General features: G+C 38.3%; 1 protein-coding gene across 1 annotated transcript; it reads left to right on the top strand.

Annotated features, from left to right (window-relative positions):
* Positions 1-1276: 1276 nt before the first annotated feature.
* On the top strand, positions 1277-1828 carry LOC129728586 (uncharacterized). The gene has a single exon (XM_055687034.1). It carries the CDS (start codon positions 1277-1279, stop codon positions 1826-1828), a length of 552 nt encoding a protein of 183 aa, XP_055543009.1.
* The last annotated feature ends 11174 nt before the right edge of the window (positions 1829-13002 follow it).

The following is a 13002-nucleotide window of genomic DNA, read 5'->3' as shown; positions in this document are numbered from 1 at the left end:
TAGAAATTTCAATGATAGACTTGAAATGAGACTCTAAATCTTTAGATATCTGAATGATGTTTAAGGGCTTTGATTTGGGCCCTATTTTTGGTCGGAAATAAACAACAAATGAACCAGTCGATCCGTCTGGATACATTTTAACGCGTGAGGGAATTGAGGAAACAGTGGAAAAAGGGTCAGGAGGTTTAGGTGTAATAGAAACAGGATCGGCCAAATTTTTTTCATCCACTTCCATTGTGTGTAAAAGAGCACACTATGGTAGGGCAACAAAAAATGCAAATGGATACAAATATAATAAATTACGTTCTATACTTAGCTGTTATAATAAAAGAAATCTTGATCTTTAAATTTCTTGGTGTACTTGAATTGTCGTTGATCTTTCGAAACCTTCGAACCCCTTGAAAACTCTGATTCCTGTATCCTGTAGAGCAGCAAATCTTGAATAGCTCTGGATCTCTTGGAATCTTCAAATCTCTTGAATACTGATAGCGGTATCCTGTAGAGTTGCAAATCCTGGTATTTCCAATATTGAATCAATACTTCAGATCTGCAATTATAAAGAAAATTAATGACGGTAGCAGCTGTAAATAAATGATTCGTCACTTAAGCAATTTTTAGATAATCCACCCACTAACACCACCGTAAAAATAAAGCTTCTCAAATCATCATTAGCATCAACACCAATATACTGCGATATTTCTACCCAAGCTATTCGTCCATTTGTGCCGCAAGAGCTTCGATCGAGAATCATTCAGAAGATGCATGGTACATCGCACCCTGGAGTTCGCGCAATCACACGCATGGTTTCAGAACGATTCGTTTGGCCTTCACTTCGTCGTGATTGCAAACAATTCGTCACTAATTGTATCCCTTGCCAAAAATCGAAAACACATCGACACAACAAGACACCGATCACCAGAGTTGCGACACCAAGTAGTCGTTTCGCACACATTCACATGGATCTTATCGGTCCCTTACCCCCTTCCGATGGCAATGTGTATTGCCTCACAATTATTGATGAGCTCACCCGATGGCCAGAAGTTTTCCCGTTACCAAACATGACAGCTGACACCGTAGCTCGTGCCTTCGTCAACGGATGGATCGCACGATTTGGTGTCCCAATAAATGTGACTACAGACTGTGGTCGACAGTTCGAATCCGAATTGGTTCGCACACTGAGAAGAATGCAGGAATCACACACTTGCGCACAACCCCCTACCACCCGCAAGCCAACGGTCAAATTGAGCGAACACATCGTCAACTTAAATCAGCAATAATGTTCCATGAGAAATCTCGTTGGACTGAAATGCTACCAATCGTGCTTCTTGGAATACGATCATCAGTGAAGGAAGATCTGCAAGCAACGACCGCCGAACTGACATATGGCACAACACTCAGGTTACCCGGTGAGTTCTTCACCTCCAGTGATAGAAGACTACCTACGGCAGATTGCATCTTCAATTTAAAAGCAACAATGTCAAAGCTTAGACCCACACCAACTGCTAACCACGCCAAATCATCATCGTTTGTCCAGAAACAGCTATCAACATGCAGCCATGTTTTTGTCAAGGTAGGCGCAATCAAACCATCGCTCTCTCAGCCGTACGATGGACCATACCGAGTGATCCGTCGAAAGAAAAAGGTTTTCGTAGTGAGCGTTAACGGCAAATCTATTGCCATTTCGATCGACCGACTAAAAGCAGCATTTATGCAAGCAGAGGATCTTCGAACCAAAGATGACGTCATCAACCAGCCCGAAGCTACGTCTCCCTCTACCTACCAAACCCGCTCTGGACGCCGCGTGAAGATACCTCGGCAGTATTGGTAAATCTGAGAGGGGAGTAGTGTGGTGCACCCCCCACACCGATAAAATGATTATATCACTTCGATAAATATCGATAAATAAAATAATCAAATGAACACATTCATTACTCATACATACATACACATCTCAAAATTATCTCGTGCACTTGATATGTATCTATTGTAATTGGCCCTGACACAAGTAAAAGAGATTTTTAAGGCTGTTCGCACCTACGCGAGTTCTCATATGCAACTGTCAATTTATGTGTGAAAACAAAAGCAAAAATATTTCCCTCCTTCACTTTCGCAAGCAAAAACCTAACCAATATCAACAGAGTCGTCAGGGCTCATAAAGTTAGTTAGATTTCAACATTCAACGGCAACAGTCACTCTATCGTCCGAAGACATTCTCTTTTCGGTAGGTTCGAAAACCCACAAGTCTCTCCCGAGCCGAGACTCGAACCTACGACGACTGGCTTGTTAGGCCAGTATCGTACCTCGAGACCATCTGGGAGATATTAATAGATATAAATTTGACCAAATACCACGTCATATAAATAGTTTCGGAATCGGAATGATGTTCAGGGAAAACAACCCCAGAGGCCATTTTAAATTCCAAAATGACATTTGGTTTCTGGAAGATAACCAAAATGACCGTATATCACTCAATATGGGTGTTTCCGGAATCAGGATGATGCCAAAAAACCGGAACTTAACTCCAGACGCCATTTTGAAATTCAAGATGGTGACTTCTGGTTTTTAAAAAAAAAAAGCAAACACTGATCAAATACCACCTCATATCTAGGACAGGACGGGACAAGTAGCTTATAGTGGCTTCATTTCGTTTAAAATGGCCCTCATAAAACTTTTTGATTCCTCGGCACAACGCTTGCCAGTGTTTCCAAAAAATTTTTATAAAGAAAATATCAATTTTAGCGTTTTACAAGTTCTGGATTTAAATTATAGTTTGTTCACTTAATAACAATTGTTCATTGAATCTTTAATTGATTTAAAGATGTACCTTGGATCTGGTACAGTGAACTAGTCGTAATTTCGACTTATTCCAGTGAAACCGACTAACTTCCCAACACTTACGGCTGGCAAAGCTTGCGGCAGAGCAGGCCCTATTGCTGGTATCGCAGGGTCGGCTAGCTACCGGGTAACCAAGGATTACGCGGATAAAGTACAAAAACCAAGAACTTTCACTTTTCTTATTATATTTCGTGTAAGGGTGGCGTGTGGGTGTGTAATCACAATTGATGGTGTGGCGTGTAATATTTACTCACTACTTTTGCTGCTTAGGCTGCGCAGGAGTCCTCTCGACTGCGCAACCCGATTCCGAACGGGTACGAGGCGGCAAGCGGATGGCGGATAGCGGGAACCCAGTTATCTCGAACGTTGATCTCAAATGTTGCAGGCGTTCTTCCCTCCTTGACGCAATCGGCCTGACCGCGGCTGACCGCAATGGCCAGCACCGAGAGGGGACCCTCCTTAACGATTAGGACATATTGTCCGAGGGTGTCGATGCTCCTTTACGGGTTAGGCGCGGAACCTTTCCAAGTTCGCGGGCCGAACCGTGTGCTGCGCAGTTCTCCTGTAGCTGCGGGCCAATCTGCAAACGCACTACCGATAGCCCCAAGGGGGGGGGGGGTCCAATCGTTGGTCTAACTCACTGCTGAACAGCACACGGACGCCTGGTGTATAAAAAAAGCTCGCGAGCCTTCCTATCTGCTCCCTTTTATAGCTTCATAAAGTAGTATTCCCTCCAATAGTTTTGCGCTTCATTTAAATCTTCATTTTTGAAGCAGTTTGCGCCATGCTGAGTCCAGCCTCATCGACCAAACAGCACGTCGTTTCGTTGCAGCGGTATTTTACTCTAACTAGTGTGGAAATGTTCTGTATCAGGGAGAAACGTGAAAGCTCGAAACATGCAAACAAATAATTATGTACAAAAAAACTAATAATTGTTGCCAACGGTTACACCAGATTTCTTTGCTTTTCATGAAATAAATCTGCAATTGGGTTGTTTGGCTATATCAGTTTTTCATGCCATCTGGAAGAGCTGCATTTTCAATTTTTAAATCACGAATTAAAACTGGTCGGAGTCGCTACAATGACAGTTCGCCCATATATCAACTGTCATTGTAGCGATTTAGAGCGATTTTTATTATTCATTTAAAAATCGAAGAACAATGATATAAAATTTAAAAAAAAAACCGTTTTGCTCAGAAAATGATACTCTTCTAGCTGATATATAAAAATCAGAAATCCGTGAGTAGCTAAACAATCCAATTATCAATGGTGGGCACCGCTAACCGAAAATTTAGCGACGCTAATCTCTAAGTCGCTAACCGGAAAATTTACCTCGATAATCGCTAAACGCTAAACGCTAAACCCACATTAGCGGAACTTTCGCTAATTGCTAATCGCTAACTTTTTAATATGTAAATAGTAGGGATGTAACGGATATCCGCATCCGCATCCGTAAATGCGGAACATCCGCATGAAAATTGGCATCCGCATCAACATCTGCATCCGTAATCATATATCCACATCCGCATCCGCATCATACCATGCGGATATTGAAAAAAAATATCGCTTCATAAAATATTGCAGAAAAATTTTCCATGGTGTATTTACTGCTCGCCCAAATAACTCCTGCACTGGGGATGGGCATGGTTATGTGAAAAAAGCAAAATATAACACAAGGGATGCTACGAATATCCGCATTCGCATCCACGAATGCGGAACAGCCGCATGAAAATTGACATCCGTATCAACATCTGCATCCGTAATCACATATCCGCATCCGCATCTGCAGATGTCTAAAAAATCACATCCGTAACATCCCTGGTAAATAGTCATATCGCTATATTTATTACTCGTGTTTTGAAAGATTAGGACCACTTTGATCTGTTTTGGTTAAACAAACGAAAACAATTACTTTTTAAAGCTATTTAGAGTAAGAGGTTCACGAAGCGGTATTCATATTTGATTTTGTAAAAACAAGAATAACAACAGTTATTTAGCTTGCATTGAAAATAGATACTCTTAGGAATGTTTTCATAAAAATTCAATTATTATCTGTATCGAAAAAGTAGAACCAAAGTTGCCATAATTTCAAGCGCATTGCAATTTACCAAAGTTCTTGGTGTGCCGAAAATTCGATCTAGACCTTGTGCTTGTTCTTCATAAAGCTCCTGTGGCTTGTACGATAACTGGAACTCCATTGTAGGGTAAAAAATCTGACAAAAGTAACTTTCGCAGTAAAGTATGTTCATCTTTCGAAGCAATTTACGTACGCCATCAGCAATTCACAGTTTTTCAAAATATTTCTATTGTCGCTTCTCTACAAAATTTAGCGAATTAGCGATTAGCGTTTCGAAGGCCAAAATTTTAGCGACGCTAACAGTTTCGCTAACCACCTCAAAAATTAACGAAATCGCTAACTGAATTTTAGCGTCGCTAATTAGCGAATTAGCGGAATGGTGCCCACCACTGCCAATTATTCATCATACGTAGTTTCAAAAACATGATATTTGTCTTGAATGTTAATTTTCACAGATATCACATAGTCCGGTGCATGCTTGCCTCTTCTCCTCAGAAAACCTCTAGAGTGCAGGAGAACATCTTGCACTGCGAAAATAACTGCTCTCACACTTAAGAGCAAACCAACGCACATGCTAGAAGAGAACGACGGACGATTTTTATCTGGTGAGCTTCCTGAAGGCACCGCGGTGAAATCTGGAATCTATCTCTTGCGAGACAATGAATTATTGTGTAGTGTATTGTGCAGTTCAGGTGGCACAAAACATGCAATACAACACAATATCATATAGTATTTATCCAAAATAACCAATTATTGTTCCCAATTCTCTACTGGCCGAATAGACTTCGGTAAAATTCACAAGTGAACAGACATTATACTTGCTTTTGCGACCTCGCACACTTGCAAAAATTAACGATAATTCATCGATTGGAAACTATCGATGTTATCGTTAACGATTTTGCTCGATATTTCCCATCACTAGTCCAGAGTCTATGCTTATAATAAGAGTCCCGTAAAGATGAAACTAAAGGAACCAAATCAGTGTCAAACGAGGGTACCAATCGAGCAATGTAAATAAACAAGGTGATAATGTTAGGAGTGGATGAAAAGTGTTGTAATTGAGCGTAATAAAGAATATGTGTTTTTGATGGCATAGTTTTCTTACACATTTCAATCCAACATTAAACCTGTACACTGGTTCACTCAAATTTAACAGAACATTACCGGTGTAATCTTTCAAAACTGTGTACCTTGTGAAGAATTTCAAAAAAAAAATATTCGCTTATGCATAGTGAAAAACAGAACTGTATAGTTCTTGGCAACAAACGGCACAAAAACTGTGTTGCCGAAACGATACATTTCCTCTTCGCGCGACTCTATATGCACATAGACTCTGCACTAGTCGAGTTTACTTTGGTCGAATTCGTTTTCGAGGTGTAGCTACACGAGGACTACACTTTTGCCCGGTGTGTTTTTTTCACTTTCCGGACTACTCGCCAGTGAACACTGTGGTGCAGAGTTGCCAATAATTTTTTTAATTAAACTGAAAGAATGCTGAAGGAAAAACAGGAAAAAACTGGATTCCAAATAAATTTACAAAATACCGGAAAAATAAATTGTGAGAGAGCTTCTCTGTGATGGTTGTTGAATCTAATCTAAGTTTTAAATACAGCGGCTTACATTTTGTTTTGTTTGGTACTTTGGGCACTAAAATTATAGACTGGGTACTAAAATTATAGACTGAAAAATCTTATTAACAGGAGCCAAATTTAAAATTGCGCAACCAGTTTATCGCAAAATAAGAGAATAAAGCTTACATTTACTTTAACTTTTAAAAAACTGATGCAACGTTTTCCTACGTTACACGTGTGAAGTATAAATTTCAATTTTCTTCTATTTTGCTATCTCTTGGTATCTAATTATTCGAACAATTTTTAAACTGCTACGCAACAGGAAATAATTTGAAGAATGCCGCCTGAATATAACATTTTTGAGATAGATTGTATTTCTTTTATATAACATCAACCTATCATCTGATAAAACCTAGATGATAGTTTCTAGAATAAAGCTGAACTTACCTAAGGGGAGAAAACTGGGTATAGATTTGCATCCACTTTGGGAACCACTCGCTGATTGGTTGAAATTGAAAACCCCGAGTGCGTTAAAACTTATTATCAGGCTTGCTGGCAGTGTTGCTGAACAACATTGTTCGTTGTTTTGATTTATGTTTTTGAATGATGTCACCTGTTATAATCTAAAATAATTTCAAGTGAACATTAAAAATAAGTACAAATACGGGCGTAGTAAGAGATCCGACTTGGATCATCACTAATATCAATGGGACACCCGAAACAATGTTCAATTCTAAAAGATGGCGCTGTAGTGACAGTGGTAGTAAAATCAAAATTTCTACGAAAGTTTTGCTTGATGACTGGAAATACTGCTATTAGTTACCCTGTTTTTATATTATTCTAACTTTCTAGTAGTTACTTTTACTATATGCAATCTATTTTCATCAAACAACTTGATTTTATTATACAGCTCCGTTGACTCAGTATAGTAGTACAGCAACATTAAGTTTTTTGATAAAAATAGATTGAATATAGAAAAAGTAAGTACTAGAAAGTAGTTTTTTCGGTCATCAAGCAAAATGCTCGTTGAAATTTTGGTTTTACTACCACTACCAATACAGCGCAATCTCTTAGAGTTGAACATTGTTTCGGGTGTCCCATTACCAAAAGATCCAAAAGTGCGCAAGGAGATAATTCGGTTTTGCGTGAAGCATAAGAACAGCATACCGCTGCTCAATGTCGGGAGTAAATAGTGTAGTGTGAGCTTATTTCTACTTTCGAATCCGTTCTGGATTAAGTTTGGAACATACCTGTTGAGACATATTGCTTGTGCGGAAAGTACAATTCAGATGGGTCAATGGAATCATAATCATTGATGGATGACATTTTCGATTTTAACCCTTGAATGCGCAACGTTGTTTTAAAACAACATTACTAAAAACGTTTTAAAACATACGTATTTTAGTATTTTTCAAAAATATAATTCATTAGAACAGCTCTCTAGACTCTAACGAAGAAAACTTAACAGCTGGAAGTACTGTATTTGAATGTTTTGTTTTTATTTTTACTGTCAAAATCTCGGAAACGAAAAAAAACATGGCGAGATTCCCGGCTGGTGGTGACTGTCTTTGAAACTAAATTTTAAAATAAGGTTAGCGGTTAGTGAAAATGTCTCAATTATCAGTAACTATACTAACAAAAGGTCAAGTTTGAAGTTACTGTTAACAAAAGTAATTGTTTAGACTTTATTCTGCGAAAAAGTCACAGTGTTGTTTAAAAACAACATGGTAATATTTGCACATTAAAAAGTAAATCTTTCAATTTTGTTATGCATATTGGTTAGTTTTAAGGCAGTAAACCTGTTAAACATAGATTTTATGTTTTAGATGATTTTTTAACGTCGTGCGCCTTTAAGGGTTAAGTATATTAAAGATGCAGATTCTCCGGTTTCCCTCAGACGGTAAAACTATCGCCTGCAGGAGGAATTGTGCATAATGGTGACAAAAAGCATTAAAACATTCAAGTATTTTCCGAGTGAATGGCATCACTTACGAGAAATACAACAGGGATCATCGTGGTGGATGAGGAAGAAGAGTAAGAAGCCAGATGTAGCCTCTTAGGAACTTACTTGCTCCTCGTACACGCTCAGCCATTTTTACTCTAAATTGAGTAAATTTTGACTCAATTTCGTAAAAAGTGGATCTATCCTAATCAGAGTAACTATGTAATTTCTCACTTTTGAGTAACGTGAGTTAATGCCAAAAACTACTAGTACTGCTAACTCATTTCAAATACAGCATGAATAAGCCAAACTAAGTAACTTTTGCTCAATTTTGTTTTGTATCGCACTTTTGAAAAAATCTAGTTATTTGGAATTTCGGAGCTTCAAGGTAAAAATTTATTAAAATTTGTGTAAGAGAGATAATATATATTTAAAATTCACGCTATTTCTACGTCTTCTGCCTGAATCGCTTCACGGAAGGAAGCTACAATGTGGTTTACTGTTGCATGTGAACTGTGAGTGGCTGTTTTGTACAGAACACATTCTAAGAATTCTATCATCATGCGCAACTCAGTAGGAACTTTGATTCCAAAAAACTTTGAATACTTAAAAAAAATATCAATCGCGTAAATAGAGTTGGCGGTTTCTATGAAGGCATTCCTGTTGATGATAACGTAGAGACGACCCGATTTCAATGGTTCCGCCAGGCACACAACGTGGGGCTGCTCTATTTCCGTTGACATAAAATATCTGTGGAGATCGTCATCGTCGTTATCAGTTCGCTGGAAAACATGTATACATTAATAAAACAAAACAATATCCAGTTGACTTGATCTTTAATTCTATTTACTTTTTGAACCTACCATAATCCATCGAATGAAAGGTAATGCTAAATGTTCAATGGTGATTAACAATGTTCCGTTGATTTTTCGACGGAGTCCTCTAACCGGCATTGTGCAAAACATTCGTGAAAAACCTTTAATGTACTCTGTGGAAAATCGATTCGTGACTAATCGAATTGAATATATGAAAAAATATATAGTGAGATACCATCTTCAACTTGCACGAACTTGGTAGTTGCAAAAAGTAAGCATTTCGATAAAACTCCTTTGTAGTCTAAATTAGCTTCTGCGAGGGGAAACAACTGGGATAATGTTTTGCGTAGCTGTTGAGTATCACGAGAAGTGTTACTGTATTAGATATTACAACAAACCTCAAATTCCTGATTTTCATGTTCCATCTGAAATAGTGTATTTTTTGAGCAGAACGTGATTAAAAAAATTCATCGTTGTCCTCCGATTTTCAAATGAAGGATAAGAAACTTGTTGCAATCTATTGGATGACAGTTGGTACATGGGTGAACTGTTGTTTTTTGTACTTCATTTGAAAATCAAAGGAAAACGATAAACATTTTTTCAAAATCTCGTTTTGCTCTGAAAATGCAGCTTGTTTATAATTTCAGAACCCAATTGTATTAGTGTACTGTGAAAAGTATTATTGATCAAAATTTGCTATTAGTCGGCCTATTAGAACCCAGTGAATGTGAATGAATCAAAGAAATAGAATTTTGTTAGTTGACTTCGTATACTTTAATACATAACCACCATATGATTGCAGATGGGGAAACACTCGGATGATTTCTGTTGTACTTTTCTTTTCCGAGAACATTAGTTTCAGGAGCGGAAAACATGTCTCCATTTCGTCACAAATTTTTCTTCGCTCCGTCTGTGTGGGGTCCATCGTACGCAAAGTTTCAGCTTTGTTTAAAAGATCTGATGAAACAGAGTCACATTTCTCAGTGTCCATCTTTCGGTTATATTTATGCATCTGAGGTGGTAGAGGTTTTATGATGTTCCGAACCCGATGGTATATAAGACCGCTATGAGAGCCTTTGTCCTTACCGACATTTGGCCAAAAAAGAGCCACTGGAATGATAATCAACATTAGAGGTGTTTTTTGAGTGAATCAATATGCTTATTTACTGACAAAATATGTTTTAGGGTGTATATGTATTTGTTGTCACTTCGCTGTGAAGATACATTACACCTATAGTCACTGTAAATTTTACCAGGTTCGCGGATGTAGTGAACTCGTCTAAATCTCACTTAGAGAAGGAGAGATCAAATAAGCATGAGATCCAGTTCAGAATATTTTATATATGTCAGAACTTGTTTTACAACCGATTAACCAAGTCGTGTTCTTTCAGCAGAGTGGATTCGGGAACCAATTAAACTGTTAAACCGGGAACCAGTCGTATAGAATCTCCATTGACTGATTCTCTGATTCTCGTTTTAACAGTTCTTAATTGGTTCCCGAATTCACTCCGCCAGACTATTAAAATATACAGTGACTAAAATTTCATCACTAACCGAAGTCGGAGCTCCATCTGGCTTATCCGAAGAGCATTCAAGTTGGGGAAAAAGTTCAACGATTTCCTTTGCTAGTTCTTGCTGTTCTACTGTGGATGGATATCTGATGAAAACGAATGACATATTTTCTATATTACTGCAATATAATATTGATAGGTTAAGCATGCAAGAAAAAAAAACTCAACTAAACAGGCTCTGATTTATTCTGGGCAATTCTCGCTGAAACCAAGCCACTAGTGACACGAGGTCTTTGAAAATTGATTTTTTTTATTTTAGTTCGATTAAACGCAGTAAAAACTTAATAACTGCACATAAATTTGTTCCATTTGGTGGACCCCTTGTTCGCCAAGGGGGGAACAAATATTCAGAAAAGTGAAAATCGAATATTTTTATCGAGCTATATTTCAAATATTTATCCCAAAACCCTCTACAAACAGCATTTCATTATACAGAAAATATCTAGGGCTTTCATGTGGAGTATTCAAAAGTTTGACCGCCATCTTGGATTCGCCGCCATTTCGAATTTTATCATTAAAACGCGTTTTTGAACAGGTTGGCAACCACCGATTTTGATTCTGAGATAACCATTTGAAAGATGAGTAAAAATCCTATAAGATACATTTAAAATATTAGGTGTGTCGCGAAAGAAACGTGGCCGTCGAGCCAATTTTCTATACCGAGTTTTAACATTTCCAACGCGCGCCGCGCGATCGATATAGCGCACATCGTTTAGTATGCACGAAGTACATGTTTTGAATAGGTCTTTATAAACAATTTATTTGGATAGGGTAGAACTGCCATAGATGGACTACTTTCTTTAGTGGACAAGATACTTCCTCAGACAAATGGTGACCATTCACCCATTTGTAATTTACTACTTGAAAAATGGGAGGTTAGAGCATAAAAGTCTAATCATAATACCACCTGTTCTCGACCACAACTATGTGCTTGTTTTCTGTTGCTTCAATGAATTGTTTAGTTACATGAAGAGAAATCTGCCACACGTATCAAAAACGCATATTTTCTCTGACGGCGCTGAAAGTCAATACAAAAATAAGAATAATTTTCGAACATTACGTTTATGAAAGATGATTTCCAAATGGACGCGGAGTGGAATTTTCACTCAAGCTCGCACGGGAAATGCCCATGTGACGGAGTTGGTGGAACCATCCAGCGAGCTGCCTGTAAATATAGCTTATCTCCCAACAGAGACAGGCTGATTACAGATGCGGTATCGTTCTACGAATGGGCTGTGGAAACCCAAATCAAAACAATGGCATTCGCTCACGTCGAGCAAGCAGATTACGAAGCGGCTCAAACTAAACTTCAACATCGGATGGAAAATGTCAAAACTATCAAAGGAACGCAGAATTATCACTATATATTACCTCAAGAACAATATAATTTGTTTGCTAAACAATATTCCAATAGTTCTGAGAGTGAAGTCAAAAACCTCAAATGCAAAGCTTAAGACGTTGATGAATGTATTGGCAACAATTGAGTACACTAAGGTCGCTTTTTACGCGGTTTTTTACGCGGGTTTTTTTTACGCGGATTCCGGAATTTACGCCGTTTTTTTTTACGCGGATTCCGGAATTTACGCGGAATTTTTTTCGCCCGAATTTCGGTTTCCCTTCACTCGGAATGCAAAATTACCGATAGTTTTTTTTTACACGGATTCCGGAATTTACGCGGTTTTTTTGCGCGGATTCCGGAATTTACGTGGTTTTTTTTACGCGGCACGTATCCCCCGCGTAAAAAGCGACTTTAGTGTATTTTCTTCGTGTTTTCATTATTTCACTTGTATCTTGTCCACTTAAGAAAGTTGTCCATCTTTGCAGCTCTACCCTATCCAAATGAGTTGTTTATAAAGACCTATTCAAAACATGTACTTCGCGCATACTAAACGATGTGCGTTCAGTGTGCGCTCCGTGGCAAGCAGCGTTTGCTGCTATATCGATCGCGCGGCGCGCGTTGGAAATGTTAAAACTCGGTATAGAAAACTGGCTCGACGGCCATGTTTCTTTCGCGACACACCTGATTTTTTGAATGTATCTTGTAGGATTTTTTCTCAGCTTTCCAATAGTTGTCTCGGAATTAAAATCGGTGGTTACCAACCTGTTCAAAAACGCGTTTTAATGATAAAATTCAAAATGGCGGCGAACCCAAGATGGCGGTCAAACTTTTGAATACTCCACATGAAAGCCC

This window comes from Wyeomyia smithii, chromosome 3 (genome assembly GCF_029784165.1).
Source record: "Wyeomyia smithii strain HCP4-BCI-WySm-NY-G18 chromosome 3, ASM2978416v1, whole genome shotgun sequence".
Lineage (NCBI taxonomy): Eukaryota > Metazoa > Arthropoda > Insecta > Diptera > Culicidae > Wyeomyia > Wyeomyia smithii.
Note: the sequence above shows the minus strand (reverse complement) of the source record. Positions and strands in the feature narration are given on the sequence as shown.

Coding starts and splice junctions, on each gene's coding strand:
- LOC129728586 (XM_055687034.1), top strand. CDS start 1,277: ATGTTCCATGAGAAATCTCGTTGGACTGAAATGCTACCAATCGTGCTT.